Source organism: Chaetodon auriga, chromosome 8 (genome assembly GCF_051107435.1).
Source record: "Chaetodon auriga isolate fChaAug3 chromosome 8, fChaAug3.hap1, whole genome shotgun sequence".
NCBI lineage: Eukaryota > Metazoa > Chordata > Actinopteri > Chaetodontiformes > Chaetodontidae > Chaetodon > Chaetodon auriga.
This window is the reverse complement of record NC_135081.1, coordinates 18515971-18532299: the sequence shown is the minus strand read 5'-3', so window position 1 is coordinate 18532299 and position 16329 is coordinate 18515971. Positions and strand designations below refer to the sequence as shown.

At 43.2% G+C, this 16329-nt stretch overlaps 1 protein-coding gene across 1 annotated transcript; it reads right to left on the bottom strand.

Annotated features, from left to right (window-relative positions):
* Positions 1-413: 413 nt before the first annotated feature.
* On the bottom strand, positions 414-14234 carry cacng7b (calcium channel, voltage-dependent, gamma subunit 7b). Its single transcript, XM_076737466.1, has 6 exons — positions 13833-14234; positions 9701-9896; positions 9204-9290; positions 8173-8313; positions 4700-4845; positions 414-3968 (listed from the first exon to the last, which is right to left on the bottom strand). The coding sequence occupies exons 2-6, from the start codon at positions 9894-9896 to the stop codon at positions 3513-3515; spliced, it is 1026 nt and encodes a 341-aa protein (XP_076593581.1). The 5' UTR covers positions 13833-14234; the 3' UTR covers positions 414-3512.
* Positions 14235-16329: the final 2095 nt, after the last annotated feature.

Genomic DNA, 16329 nt, shown 5'->3' with positions numbered 1-16329 from the left:
TTCATTCAAACACAAACATATACGCCAACAAAAGCAGTCGTGCAGAAACGCAAACACATATACAACACTCTGATCAATTGTTGCCCTCAGGCTGTGGTGGCTTGCCGTGACTGAGGAGGGAGCCTGGTTAACACCCAGTGGTTCACTGCAGTGCAGTATGCATTCACTTACAATGGTTCCCTCCATCACAGAGACCAGCCAGCAAAACACCCCTATGCATCATATTATTATGAGTGCATGCTGGACTCATATCACTACAATTCATGTCAAAATGAGGTCTTAATATTCAGTTCTGTCCTTCTTATACAAACACTTTTACAGGAAAAGTGAAAAAGATTTTTAAACATTTAACAACAAAAAAACAAATGGACAATATCAGAAGTAGATAAGAAAAGAGGGCAAACAGAGTGAAATGAACCCATGTTGAAAGTTTTATTCATGTTTAGTGGAAAGTGAGTGACAGACGTCAACACTTTCAAGAACAGTGATCTTATCACAACTGCTATTGAAGTATATAACTCAAGATTATACAGCATCAGTTCCATTGAAGCATTGAAAAGCATTTGTTTTACCAGTTTTGGTGGTTATGTGCAAGTAGTCTAGGCTTTATGCAGAAGCAAGCACAGCTACACCCTTTTATGTAATCATGTAGAGGCAAAGAAAAAAAAAAGCTGGGGGTAGAGAGGGAAAAACGAAGAGGTGCAGAGATGAAAAAAGGAAAGAAGTGCCGCAGCTAAAGAGGGAAATGATTATCGAATGGCTCAACCAATGAAAACGGACATTTTTTAAAGGAAGAAACAGAAAGAACAAAGTTTAGATGCCTGTCGGTTGGGAAAATTTAGAAAGGGAAATACTTTGATCATCTTCAGCTGCAGCCTCTGAGGTGCCCTTGAGCAAGGCACTTAACCCCCTAACTGTACCAGCGGAACCAGCAACAGAAGGCTGCAGTTACACCGGGCTTCACCTCAACATGAACTTGTGCTACTGCATAAACAAAAAGCAGGGCGCTGCTGAAAAACCACATGCTTGCTCACCTGCATGAAGGCGAAAATATGATGATATCTCCCTTTCTGTTCTCCCCTGAAAGTCTTTATCGTCCCACACATCTTCCGTGGGACATCAGTGTGTTTCCCTCTCTCCAGCATCACAGTGATAATGAAAACCAGCCATTACACAATGACACGGTGGTTTAAGTCTCATTACAGAGATATATCATATCGACATATCCCACGATGTGCCTCAAAAACAGACAAGAGAAACTATTCTAGATTAAAATACGACTGTTTCTGATGTACAGATCCTGCTTGTCTTGAGAGGAATTTAAACTCAAGATTACTGCTGCATCTTTGAGATACTGTCCAGTATTTCCAGAGCATCTGCAGATACAAGTTATTTACTAGTACAAAAAAACAAAACAAAACAAAAAAAAACATTACCCTGTTTGGTTAAAGCACACAGCAGAGTAGGTTAAACCATCCTACAGTGTCGTAAGCAGCAGCCTGCTACATTGTGATGTTGGAGGAAGTGCTACTCTGACCCACCTGCTGGAACATGAAACAGAACGAATAACTTTCATCTTTGAAATACTGTTCAGTATCCAACATATCTTTTTCTGTGCAGGTATGCTTTTTTTCTGTGCAACATATCTTTTCTGTACAGTGCTGAACAGACAAAGTTAACACATTTAGAGCCGCAACGACCGGGTGATATATCAGTAAGTCCGATAAGATTCAACATTTTAGTTCTTTTTCAAGCAAAATGCCAAAGACTTGCTTGTTCTAGCTCCTCATACATGAAGATTTGACACTTTTTTGTGATATATGGTTGGAAACTCAATATCTTTGGGTTTTAGATATTTATGTAGGGTTTTATCTTTTGGGTTTTTTTAAACTAGCAATTTGAATACATCACCCTGATCTGACATTATACTGGGCATTTCTGAATATTTTCTGACATTTCAATGATAAATCCAGAACATAATCAGCAGATTAACCCAAAATGAAATAATCATTAGTTGTAGCCCTACACAAGAGATCACAACATAATTTTTCAGATGCTTTCCGCTTTTGTCTTAAATGGCCACTGAAAATGTCAGAATAAAGCTGTGGTCTCTACGTTGTCTGTGTATATTGTCAAAAACAGAGGACGTGCATTTCACAAACAGTGGTATCGTCCTAAGTGCAAATGTAATTAATACTTTCATCATGTGATTTTTCCAGATATATAAACAGCACAGAGGCTTTAGAAAATACTTCTAACCAGTCTTTACAGCATATGAGCATATATGTTGATCCACGTACAGTTCAAAATGTCTCGTTGCTCCTGACATTCACCATAACTCCACCTCCGAATGGACAACAGCTTCAACTCACCTGTGATGCACCATCAGCTGACACGCAGCGCAGGTCAGCGAGGAAGGAGGAGTGCATGAGAAAGAGGTGAACTGAGCCCAGGGGGCTGGTCCAGGTTCAGTGCAGAACAGTGGCCAGTAGAGGGCATCAGACCCCTGCATCAGCGTGGGGTGGTCCCCCCCCTTCAAACCAGTGTGCGCTGTCTCCAGGGGGTGTGTTGTTGGTTGTAGTACGCCTGTTGCAGAGTCTTCATCCAAAGCAGAATGAGTCAGACATTTTCTTGATGTGACTTGTGCCAAAGCTTCATTCATAATTTACAACAGCTATATAGAAGTCCCCGTGTGCAATTTTATGTACAAGAAGTTAGAAATCTGTATCTTAAACAAATATGTAAAACACAACATTGATTTCTCTTTGATATTTCAGAACATCATCCACCTCTGTCTGTTTTTTGTTTTTTTTTAACAAAGCTTAACAACATTCACATACAGTGTTCTCATTTCAGAATTAGCCTACTGTTAACTAATATTTTTTAATTAATAATATCAGTAATACTACTTTGACATTGTGAGTTATGAAACTGGACTGATGATGTAAGAAATTCAGAGAAGACAAGAATATATTTTACCACATTTCTCTTTTGGTAAAAAGGAACATAGTCCATGTGTTGGCATGAATTATGTATGTATAAAACTATGTGCATCCTCAGTCTTTGTGATCAATGTTTTGCATTGTACATTTCAAGTGCATACAAATTTCCTGCAGCACTGCAGTATCTTTGTATTATACCGCAGCCCCTCGCTCTCCCTGCCTCACTCTCCCTCCCCCTATATCTCCTCTGTCACTCAACATAACCTCTAAAGTCTTTCTAGGAAACACCTTTTTCCCTCTTTCTTCTTTCTTTTCCGCTCTTCTCCTGTTTTTAGTTTTCTCCATCCATCACAGTTTCTGTAAAATCTCCACATTCCTGTTTAATCAATCTCCTTTGTCCTCGGTTCAGTCTTCCAAACGCTACATTTTTTTTTTGTGTTTGATCACCTCATCTCACATGATTTGTGTTCCAAGCTCAGCATGTACTCTCATCCATCATCTAAATGTACTGTATACATGATTATGAGGAGTCACAGTGTGTCTCTTTCCCACCCTGATGCTTCCCTCTTCCTAACAGGGGGAGGCGCTCATGTGCATGTGTGTGTGATACTGAGGGGGAGGTACTGGTGATGGAGGCATGGCCATGGGAAGAACCTGGCCTTGGGGATGTGAGGAGTGCGACCTGGTCAGGGTGTGCGTGGAGGGGTATCCAGCAGACTGCGGGGGCATTTGGTAGCTTCCTGCTGAAGAAGACCCAGAAGGCGGGCTGCCCTGGCCACCCGCTTGGAGCTTGCTTTTGGGCGGCGCTGGGGGTGCCTGGTTGAGCTGGATGGAGATGTCACTGGAGGCTTCGGAGGTGCTGCGGCCTCTCTTCGGCGGAGGCCAGGAGGATTCTGGGTGGAGGAACTGACCGCTGTAGTCGCTGCTCTCGGACAGACGGGGGCGGTAGAGTGCTGGATGGGGGCGGTACATCTCTTCCTCGGCGTAGCGCTTCATAAACAGATAGACTGACATCACCCCAGCCCCCTGAGAACAGCGAGTGAGAAGAGGAAGCAGGAAGAGATGAGGAGGAGATAAGATGCGACAGGGAGAGAGGGATTCGGTTACATAAATAAATTGAGTTCAGAGACAAATACATCTTCAAAGAAATGGCAACAAGTGATGGCTGGGGAAATTAGACAGGCAAGAAGTGTTAAAAGGAATGCACAAGGTGGAGAGGTGGGAGCAGGTGCATTTGATTGCTTGTGATTTAGAAAGGTGAGGGTGTCCTTTGAGTTCTTTTGAGCTCATGTGAAACACACAAAGGCAAAAGAAGGAGACAGGAGTGTGGAGAAAAGATGGGGAGAAAGGAGACGCCAGAGGAGGAGTTCACACTGAACTGTCCACTGCAGCACATTATGAGCAGTGCTGCTGATGATGGGAAGAAGAGGCAGAAGGAGCAGGGGGGAGGGGAGGGGGAGATGAGCAGAGGATTCACATGAAATTGCAGCACGCATGGATGCACACATGAACACACACACACACACACACACACACACACACACACACACACACAAACCCTGCAGTTCTGCATCACAACCATCTCACATTATCTACGCAACACTAATCACCTCACCTGCTTGCACACTCAGCATGCAATACTCGTGGAAAAAAATACAAACAGACACACACACACACACACACGCACTCACTCTCTCCCTCTCTTTCCCATATTTTTATCTCTAACACACACACACACACGCAGAGCCCAGACTGACCTCTTTGAGTAAGAATGAAGAGGCAGCGAAGGCGAAGGACCAGCCATAGTGGTAGTTGAAGAACTGCTCGGGCTCCCTGGGTCGGTTCATCACCTCGTCATTAATACTGGAGATGTAGAGCACCAGGCCCACCACCAGACTGAGGCCTGCACACAGCACATTAACAATGACAGTGAGCCAGAGAGAGAAAGAAAGTTCGATATGAGAGGAGGTAGAGAGAGCGTGGAGGTCATTATGTAGCAATCCAGACAGCTGCAGCAGTGTGGCGAGGGTTTAAGAGACAGAGAGAGCGATGGGATGTGGAGTGACCACACAAAGCAATTAACTTCCAAAGTGCTAACATTAATAAAGAGATGGGAGAGAGAGAGCAGACCAGAGAGAGTGTGTATGTATCATAATGACAGATAAAGAGATAAAGATGGATGAACTCCAAAGAGGAAAAAACTTTACTTCACAGAAACAAAACAATGCACAGCTTATTACAGATGAAAAGCAGCTAAAACAGACAACATCACATTATAGAAATTATAGATTAGCAAATAACAATAAGTTTAATAAGTTTTTGACAGTTTCTACAATATTCTGGAGAACAATCACTGTGAAGCATTTGTGGAGATGACCCTCTGATTGCAGTCTTTGTGTGAGTCTGTCTGGACTTTGTTTAAATATCTTGGCATCATTCCTTCCCTGCAGCAACCCTCTCTCATGCAAAATTACTTCTGTATACTACTATTTTGTTTTGTCACAATACATATTGAAGGAAAGTGTCAGGTTTCCTTTAGAGTAGAAAGCAAAATGTTTTTGTAGAGCAAACCAACCTGATGAAGGTCAGCGTTTAGGTTTCGGTTTAGGCATACAATAATTATTTGTGCACAAATGTCTTTCTGGTGCTAGATGAAAAGATGAAAGGGAAGATGATTGCATGGAGTAGCATGGGATCATGGGAGATGTTGTCTTCCTCATAAAACAACCACCATTGCAAATGAAACTGAATAATCATGCTCAATCACGAGTACAAACAAGAGTAAACAATAGAGCCTTCCTCACTCTGACAAATCACCCAGAAGTTTTTGCAACTAGAGGGGATGAAGATGACATGATGCCATTGACAGCTGACAAAATGACACTCACTGTTAGCTTGAATAAAAGCATAGAAACATTTGGAAAAATACAAGTTCTCAACAAAAGTCGTCATTTTTAGACATTACTATTCCTTTAATTGTTAATAGAGTAAACCTGTCCTGTCTGTTTTTATTCATGTTTAACCAAGACCACGATCTTCCCTTATCAAAGTGCTTTGTCTAAACATAACCATGAAAAAGTGAAATGATTCTTTAGTTGCTATGAGCGGATGTTCAAATGCAGGATATTACAGGGACAAACAAATTAAATTTGGAAACGTCAGTAAATGTTTTGCAGATGTGTTCAGAGTGAACATTTTGTGACTTGGCAGGTACATGCTGTACACCCGCACACTGACTTCAAACCACAAATATCATATCCTCGTTGGGTCAAAAAACATTCATTAAAGCATTTTCTCATTATGGTGATTTGCTGCTTCAAATTAGCAGTATGAAAATGTAATTTCCAGGAGACGGGGTTGCCTCCAGATATCCATTTAATCTAAGCTAAACAATTTTCTTTCATTTACTGATCCCAGCAGAAAAGTGCCTTTAATTTAATTGTAATATCCTATTTTGATTATTCACTGATTTTGTATTGGGTTCTTCCTGAACAAAGATATGTTTCAAATAAAGAGAGATAAACATTGAAAGGAGGAGAAAATGTAGGACGAAGAAAGAATTTAGGAAGCAGCTGGATGAAGCATGCACTGTAAACATCAGTGTGTTAAAGGACTGATTTTATGTAAAACCAGAAGCCCCTTCCATCAAGAGCACTCACATGCTCTCCACCCTGCCTCAGACATGTTAAATGCATGAGATACAACATATGGCCAACATCGAAGAATCAATATTCAAAGAAAGCTGCATGCTGTATGCAGCGAATATGAGTATTTTTAGCTTTCACTGCAACATTCAAATGCGCCACCGGGCTGTCAAGCTATGTAAGGCTATGTCCTTTACATAAACGGCTGGCTTAAGAGGTCGTGTGGAAAATGCAGAAACCTTGCTGCTGTCAGTCATGCAGTGGAAGTGCATCTTTATCTAAATAAGTAACACCAGGAAAGTGACGGAAACACACATGTACACTAAGAGCAGATGGAGGAAAATAAAACGTGTGCATGAGTGTGAGACAAAAAGAGGAAGGAAAGGAGGTAAATGATGTGCTTACAAGTTCACATGCATATGCGAGATGTGTGTGCCGTGTTTGACAGAGAAACAAGAAAGAGAGAGAGAGAGAGAGAGAGAGAGAGAGAGAGAGAGAGAGAGAGAAGGGGTAAAGAGCAACCTCTAACCATGCTTGAACAGCTGTGGCTCCATGCTGTGTTTTTCACTGCTGCTGTGAATTCTGTGATATCAACCAGAACATGACCGACCCAAACTACAAAATTTACCAGACCACCTTGTCAGTGATGCCAGCAGAATTGGCTCACATCCCCCAGCAGTCCACAAACACCACCACATCCACCGTGAGTCAGAATACTGAAAGAATACACTCTGAATGAAGGAGTGAGAGGAAGGAGGGCGACTGAGAGGCGGGAGAAAGCAGAGAAAACTGAGAGGCTGGGGGGGGGGGGGGGGGGGGAGCAGGGAGGGCAGGAGGAAGGCAGTGTTCAGGGAGAGAGAGAGGCTCAGTGCAGCAGAATATCCAACCACTGAAAAGCAATTTGATACACTTGCCCCTTGTTATCACCCTATTATCAAAATACCTCATAAAGTAAAACACTGCGGCACAGGCTATAAACATTATATAACCCCCGTTATATAACACCTATTATTCTGCTACACCCTCTATCAGCAAGTCCCCGCTACGGCAAATCGTAGCTGTCGTGGCAGACTCTGCTTGATGCTCCTCTGAGCTCTGCGGCGCAGCTTCCTTCTTAAACGTGTCAAGTGAAACAGCCTTCAGAGAACATGAGCTCCAATTTGGCTCCTGACAGTCTTTACTACACACACGGAGAACAAGAAATGAGAGCATTACAGCCACCTGCTGTTCAAGAAGGTTAATTACACTAATGCAGAAAACTGAGCTGAAAAGCCTGCTCATGATACTCTCAGAATACTGAACCTATTTTCGAGGTTTTTGCAAACCCAAGTTCATAATTTTGCCTTTTTGTGTCACGGTAATGCAAAGAAAGACTCAAAGCCTGTTTGATTCTAAGTGATGCAAAGTCAAAAGAGGAAAAGCTGAAAACTCACTAATCTAGTCACCTTTCCTGATGACGGCCTACACACCTGCATCGTACACTAAAAATAGAGCCTTGATGGAGAGTCTCAATGTGTGACACAGGACACACCAGGCTGCTGTAATCAATCACTCAGTGACAGTGGGACATGAGTAATGGGTCCAACCTGAAAGGATGAAGAAGATGCCGGACACAAAGGCCAGGATGGTGCGCTGAGGCCGGATGTGTCCGATGTTACTGATGACGAAGGCCGTGAAGACAAAGAGCAGCGACACCATCGGGAAGGGCGTGGCTGTCCGCACCATCTCTGCAGGGAGTAGAGGTCACAGTGTAAAAAAAAGCTGATGGGATGTGTCCTGAAACTGCTGGGAAAGGTGAACCATAATGTCTCTGGACTTTGAAAAGTCTGATGTTATCAAGTAAGATTTACCATATTTGTTGAAGTGTCTATTTGCTTTAGAACTGTGGGAAACAGAGCGACAGAGTTATGATGGAAAATGTTACAGCACTGTGGTTGTAAACCTGTAAGATTACAGAGGAATGCAACCAAATTTGGACCGTTTTGTTAGTTTTAGTACTCATTTTATCAGCACGCTCTGTTTCAAGTGCATAGCAATAAATATTCAGTGCTGCCTGAACGTGAACCAAAACTAACCTAAGATCTTGCATTGTCAGTGGAGTCCTTATTATTCAAAGCCGATGATGCTGAAGATGAACTAACAACAACTCCTGATGATGAAATTTGGATCATTCAATTTAAGTTCACTTTTCTCAGGTAAAGCACTAGAAAATTTGTTTTTGAGGATGATCTGGCTTTTCTAAATCACCTCAATGTAGTTCATCTGAACAAGTGATTTTACTAATCTGATCATTTTCTTGATTAATAGTTCAGTCTATAAAGCATCAGAAAGCACACATACACAGTCCAAAACCAAAAGATTTTAAGTTTTCTGTGACAGAAAACAGGAAAAAAGCAGTAAATCCTCACAAATGGAAGCTACAACAAGAGAATTTGGGCATTTTTTGTTAGAAACCCACTAAATGATTAATTGATTCATTTAATTAATTGTTAATTTTCTGTTGGTCGACTGGTAGTTGCAGCTAATGTTCAGATTTCAGTACCCTCAGGCAATCAGCAGGGGGACTCTGCAGTTGCTCATACCTGCAGGATAATGTGCTGTTACATGTTTTACTCACTGAGGATATTTGCCGTGTTTTCAGTGGTGATCTCGATGTCGGGTTCAGTGAAGTACTCTGACGCGACACATCTCCCGTTTTCTGATCCTGAGAGGAAACACACACAGAAAAAAAAAAAAAAAAAAAAAAAAGGAAAATGTTGGGGTTTGCTTTTAGGATCAAACTCAGTGATGCATGAAGAAACAAAACAAACCAAAAAAAAAGCATGTGGGGCCTCTGCAGTCCTGCTCACAGGTAACGATCATGTTTTGTGACAGCTATGATTCCAGAGGCCAGACGCTCGCTTTCTCTCTTTTCTCCCCTTGCTGCTCCCTCACTCGACTGGTTGACTTTATCTGTTCCTGTGTGTTTCCAGCTGTGATGATGTGTGCATATGCACACACACGTAGCAGCGTTGTTTGTACGCGTGTGTCAGTGTGTGAACATGTGTGTGTCTTCGACAGTCGTCCTTTCATTTCTGAACGTGAATATTCAAATGTGTCGTTGGATCATCCTACCAGCCACGAAGCAGACTCTCCAGAGGCCTGAATGCAGCGCCATCTTCACCTCCATGCTCTGGTTCTGCTGTAGGATGATGCCCTCCACCATGATCAGCCAGTAGTCTGTGGACACGGCCACCCCCACCAGCAGCAGCCCGCAGGCTCCGAACACTGTGGACAGGATGGTCAACGCACGGCTGCTGCACGAACTCATCTGGAGGGCAGAACGAAGGGTGTTAGAAGACAAGAGGAATTACACGTCAAAACAAAAATGTAGGTAAATTTGGAAAGGGGTCACCGAGGGAGGTCATTGGGGACGGGGAGACACTGAGACAGACATGTGATGTGCGCACATGCACACAGCTACTGGCCATCTTTCTGTCTCGCCTTGTTATTGCTAAAAATGAGTTAGTGACACATCTGGTGGCGACCAATCCTGTTAAAGGTCAGAGAGGAGCCAAAGCAACAGATGATGACTTCATCGCAAAGCTCTGAAGTTAGGCAAGGACTTAAAAAACTAAGAGATAGATAACAGCAAACACACACACACACACACACACACACACACACACAGATCAGGACAGGGAGGAGGGGTCCTGCGTGACTCACACATGGTCTTTCTGTGACTTAGTTCTGGTTGACTGGGAAAGACTTCACTGCAAATTCTTTGAGCATGCTGTCTGTATGCATTCGTGAGTTTCTCTGTGTGTGTGTGTGTGTGTGTGTGTGTGTGTGTGTGTGTGTGTGACTGTTCAGCCACTAACTTCTGCTCAGTTTGGACCACAGTTCAGTATCATCAGGTAATGGACAGCAGATGCATATGGAAAAGCCACAGTGGGCTCTGCGTTGACTGCAATCAGCCTCATTTAGCTGACTGTGACACTGGGAGGATCGTTACTGACATGCAGCTGACCCAACATGTCACCTCATACCTTCCCGTGTAAGAGGTCAGCTTCTCTTCACTTGATTTTTCAAGACATGAGACACCACGGGGTTTTTCCATTTACTGTACATAAACGAGGTTTTTACAATACGTTTAATTAGATTTGTGATCTACTTATTTACATCCCGCTGCTCTTTTAATTAGGCTCGAGCGATAGGACCACCTTTAATTCTTCCAGCAGGAACTCAGTCCATGATGAGACACCTCTCACTGGCTGCACACGTTTTGTCGGCGCGTGGCTGCTGTGAATATCACCTTGTATTTCCCAGACTGTGCAGGGCATTTCGGTGCTCTAAAGTCACTTTAAATGAAATGTGACACTGTAATAACTGGCTGGAAGAGCCCAATTATGACCATGAAGGAATGTGTAAATGCACACTGACATTCAACCCTCAGCCATTCAAAACTACAACAGTGGCCCAGTGAGTACCAAGAAAACTTGTCCACCATCATTACACATACTGTGCTGCTTAGACTCTGAGCTGTGAACGGAGTGGAGCTGTTACACCAAACTCTGACCCTTACTGTCACAAAATAATTGCTATTTGTCGGAGCAGGAAAGGTTTTTCACTCCTCACTTGTCCAGTTTTAGCGATCATGCAACTACTCAAGCTTCACAGTCTTGTTCTCGCAGTAGCTGACAGGAGTGAAATCAGGCATGTTCTTCTGCTGATGTAACACAGCCGCTTGGAGGTTGGAAAAGATGTGTGTTTGAGCTTTTCCTCTGCAGATCACCATTGTGCTGAGCTGTTATTTGCATACTTGTGGCCTGCCTGGTTGAGTGTCATTAATAAAACGTCGACAGCGCTGCAGCTGACCGGATCGTTTTTTGAAGTTTCTTGTGTCTTTCTCTGTAAATCCTCCCCTGTGTGGTGCACAAACAGGTCTTCAAATCCACATTATTCACATATTTTGCATATGTATGCATAAGAACTTCTGATGGGAGCTATCTGCATGAGTAATTCTAGTAAAAGACATCATGTTTATGCTGACTAATTAATTTAACATTGACTATTTATCTAGCACTTAGAGGGCTTTGACAAGAGATAATTAATGTCAAATTAATGTCTAAAAGATGAGAACCACTTTACTCTTCATCTGCTCTTTCTTTGCATGACAAACATGTGAGTCTTCGAAGATCAGAGCTATAATAGATACCATAATCCTACAGGAGAACTACTGAAGATTGAGCTTGCCTCATCTTATCTAGACAGCCATTGGGCAAGACTGGACCACTATAGATATTGCATCAGTTTCTGTGCAGCAACAGGGATGAACAGAGCTTCTTTTTGTGGCGCATGTGTATGAACAGAGCTGGCTGGTGTTACACATCCACTGAGAAACCACAAGTTTGGGCATGTTGAAGCACAAAGTGAGGACAGGGATGACCAATTGCTAACAATCCAATCAGACAAACAGGACAGGGGAGAGCTACAGGATTCACAAATGACAGGATGCAAACTGCCACCCCCACCTGAGACACAAGGGCATGACTGAAGATCTGTATGCTTTCCTAAGTTTCACACCTATTCGTTGCTGCCCTGTTGTCAATTTGATTATTCAATCAGAGTTTGGGCCCGGTAGTGCCCATTGCTGCTGACACTTGGGACTGGTAAGAGTTTGAGCTACTACAATTGAGAGAGTTTGAGGTAGTCTAAGTGAAATCAAAAACAGCTCACTGATATAAAGATAACCTGGGGGCAGAGAGGTGTGGGGTAAGTACAATCTCACCTTCCAGCAGTTGGAGGATGTGCCAAAGTGGTCAGGCAGGAGTGCGAATCAATTGGAGCTGCAACATGGCAGAAATGAGTGGATGTGCCTGAGTGGCTCGTTCAGACTTGTTCAGCACCACGGACAGCACCCTCATCACTCTCACACTCAGCCAATCAGCTAACACGGTGCTACCCAGCAGATGAAATACACGCTGCTGGTTTATAACAGATCTGGAGTTAAATTAGGCATGTATTGTGCTCACATCATGCCAAATAAATCCAAAGAGCTGTTGCAGCTTTTGGAGGCACAGCCATTGTGGATTGAGATTGAGCAAAAAAATTTGGTTTGCCTGTTAGATTTGTGATAACAATCCCATTTTAGTGCTCCGAGACAGGCCCCTCAGCTCCCTCGCCCAGAAAGTAATGAGCCAATTGAATTGGTTAGATAGGAGCCACAAGGGGGACAAAAGGTTTAATTCTCTCTAATCTGTCACAATCTACAGACTGGCATCACCTCTAAGCCTCACAGGAAAGAAAGCCACCAAGAGAAAGAGGGAGTGATGGATAGGAGGGGAGGATATGGAGATGTGCTGCTGAAAACATCCAAAAAAGAAAGCAGCAGGGAGAGAGGACTGAGAGGAGGGATGAAACTGTGTTTGGAGAGAGAGTCTTTAAGGCAGGAACAGCATGAGCATATGTAGCACATATAGGTTAACACAGGGAAAGACCTTGGCCCAAAAAATGGAAGGAGTACCCCGCATGGACGCGCACGTCGGGGACGCGCCTACACCTGTGCTAAACTAATCAACCTTGACTGTGCGGCGTCTCAAAATCAGCCTGGGATGACGATGAAATCAATGAGTGAAAAAAAGAAATGACTTCATAACGACTAAACGTAGATATCGTGACTCAATGGGTGGGTTTGGTCCTGATTTGTCAAAGCATTTCAGCTGCGCAGCCACACTCTGACAAAACTCGCAGCGTTTTTCGCGGAGCCGAGCGGAGAGTTTATTCACATCATATCTCCTGGAAACCACATGTATGTAAAACGGGATCTAATGGCACAGGACTGACCGAGGCATTGCTGTGCGCATAGGATTGTTTGCGCCCCTCTCACACTGTCACACACACTCACACGCGGAGTTTGGAGATGATAAACAGAGCAGAGAACATGTGAGCGACTCAGACAGAAAATTGGGATGAAATGGAGAAAGAAAAACCCGAAGAGCAGCTTCACGACTCCGCTTCCAGGTAACATTGAACCGTGATGTTTCTGAGCGCTCTCACATGAAGACGAGCGGCTGTCTTTCACGCCAAACACGACATGAGGACACGTTATGAATGCTGCTCTTTTCGCAGCTGTCATCACACACGCGCGCGCGCGCGCGCACGCACACACATTTTAAATGACTGAGTCAGGTTGAAAAGGCGTCATCGTCACAATTACTGCCAAGAAACACAGGACTGTAGTTATTTAAAAGGAGAAAATACTCACCCTGCCACCGGAGTCGTGCGCACACGTCAGTAGCCAAGAAGCCTCACAGCGGGGAGGCTTGGTGGATATTTGGTCTCTCTCTCTCTCTCTCTCTCTCTCTCTCTCTCTCTCTCTCTTCTGTTTGTTTTCCCTTAAGCCCCCTTACCCATCCTCTAACTCCCTCACTCTCTCTTTCACTCAATCTGTCCCAGGCACTGCGGTGGATTGGTTCAGCGAGATACTTTGGCTATAAAAGAGACATAGAGGGAGCAGGAGGGAGAAGTGTCGGAGAGAGAGAGAGGGAGCGAGAGAGAGAGAGAGGGAGAGAGAGAGAGAGGGAGGGAGAGAGAGAGAGAGGGAGAGAAGGAGAGAGAGAGAGCGAGAGAGAGAGAGAGAGAGAGAGAGAGAGGGAAAGAGAGAGAGGGGGTGAGTGAGGGAGTATATGTGTGTGTGTGTGTTGTGTGTGAGTGAGTGAATGAGTGTCTGTGTGTGTGTGGGGTGGGGGGGGTGAGTGAGCAAGTGAGTATATGTGTGTGTGTGTGTGTGTGTGTTGTGTGTGAGTGAGTGAGTGAGTGAGTGTCTGTGTGTGTGTGTGTGTGTGTGAGAGAGAGAATGAATGAATGAGGGGATGAGAGTGAGAGGGAGAAAGAAAGAGGGAGTGAATGAATGAGTGAATGAGTGAGTTAGTGAGTGAGTGAGAGAGGCAGGGGGCATATTAAACTATTTCTAATCCTTTTTAAGTGATTTGATTTCTATGTTTTTCTTTCATTATACTTTAATATGCAGTACTGTGGATGTGTAGTGTAGTGTAGTGTTGTTTAGTGTACACACAGAAGTGTCCTAATGTGAATTTTTTATTATCATATTTTCACCCTTTTTATTGCTTGAGTCCTCGCTCTTAAATCATCTCACATTTCTATTTGTACTGTCTTATTATCAGCTTGTCAGTCATCTGGAAAACACAAAATTGCACTAACTTTAGGAAAATGTGTTATACAAATAAAGTTTGACTGGGTGATTTAAACCATTTCTCATTAGTTTTCTTAGATTTTTTTTAAGTATTTAACTTACATCCTGCTTTGTCAATACTTCATTATGATCATGCCAATAAAGCACAATTCAATTTTTCAAAAAGTTAAGAGAAAAAGAGACGGGGCAGTGAGTTTGATTTGGAGGGGATGCAGGTTGCAAACTTCATCAAATATAAAGTAGAAAACACAGCAGATCAGCCGTCCTGAAGCAGTTTTAGTTCATTCAAGACTTTCATTTAACCTCGCATTATGAGCGCAAAGAGTACCAGTAAAATGGCACAGCTAGTAACCTCTCTCTCTCTTTATTCCTTTCTTTCTTTCTCTTTTCATCCCTCTCCTCCTCTTCCTCTTGCCCCCTCCTCCTTTGTCTCCTGTGGTTCATGTCCCTCAGTCTATTTTTAGCTGGCTGGTGGAGGAATCCTATATTTTTAGTAACGATATCAATAGTCTACAGCACACTCTGACCTCAGGGCAGGAGCGAGAGAGAGAGAGCGAGAGGAGGGGTGGTGAGAGTGAGAGATGGAGACGGGATAGAAAGAGAAGAGAGAGGTAGAGATGGAGGAGGAGGAGGAGGCAGCATGTGAAGAAGAGGGATGATATCATGTCACAGTGACAGCGAATGATGGACTGCACACACGACTCCGAGCGGAGAGCGCTGCAGGTTCAGTTACACAAAGGCAGACGGATCAAGGTTGGAGTAAAGGTTGTGGTGAGGAGGCAGCTGACATCAGACGTTCAACATGTCAAAAACTACACAACAACCACAAAAAAAGAGGATTTATCTTTTTAGAAAGGTGGCGTCATATGTTTTATTTTCTTTAAAATGGCCTATTTAAGTGTGAAATGTGGCACTCCTCACGACTGTGTTGTTGGTCAGAAACACACTACAAACTATGAAGAGTCTCATCTGCGAGTATAAAAGATCATTTTATCATCACAGGAATCAATATCAAACAGAAAATTTGCATTTCTTGACATGATTTGTTTATGCTTTTTTTTTTCATCAGGTCATTTTTTTTTCATCAGGTCATGTTTTATTTTCAAAACTAGGATGCAATGTTCTGAAAATAAATATGTTTATCAGCTAAAATCTGTATCTGTATCTGTATCTTCGATGTGTTTGCCCTCCATCACATCCCTGTCACACTTTGACTGCCTGAGCACCATCAGTATAAACGTAAAACGGATCATAATATTGATGCAGAGGCCAGCACTAGACAAAACATGATACTCGTATCAACAGACAACAGTGGGTGGTATATCAGAGAGATAATAGCAACAACAGTAAAATCTGACACTATGATTTATGGAGAATGACATAAAACAATGCAGTAAAGCATTTACAGAGCAGCACTGACAGAAAACAGAGACGAAGAGAGATGAAGGGCAGATAGAGAGGAAGACAGGGAGGCAGAGAGGGAGATGGGAAGTTGATGAGATTTTAATGTGAAGGTCAACTTGTTATAACTGAGATCTCTATGGGGATA

Excerpts from the sequence above, each read along its gene's own strand:
- cacng7b (XM_076737466.1), bottom strand. The coding sequence starts at position 9,896 with ATGAGTTCGTGCAGCAGCCGTGCGTTGACCATCCTGTCCACAGTGTTC. Across the intron at positions 9,291-9,700 it reads GAGAGTCTGCTTCGTGGCTG|GATCAGAAAACGGGAGATGT; the intron begins GTAGGATGATCC and ends GTTTCCTCTCAG. Across the intron at positions 4,846-8,172 it reads CATCTTCTTCATCCTTTCAG|GCCTCAGTCTGGTGGTGGGC; the intron begins GTTGGACCCATT and ends TGCTGTGTGCAG.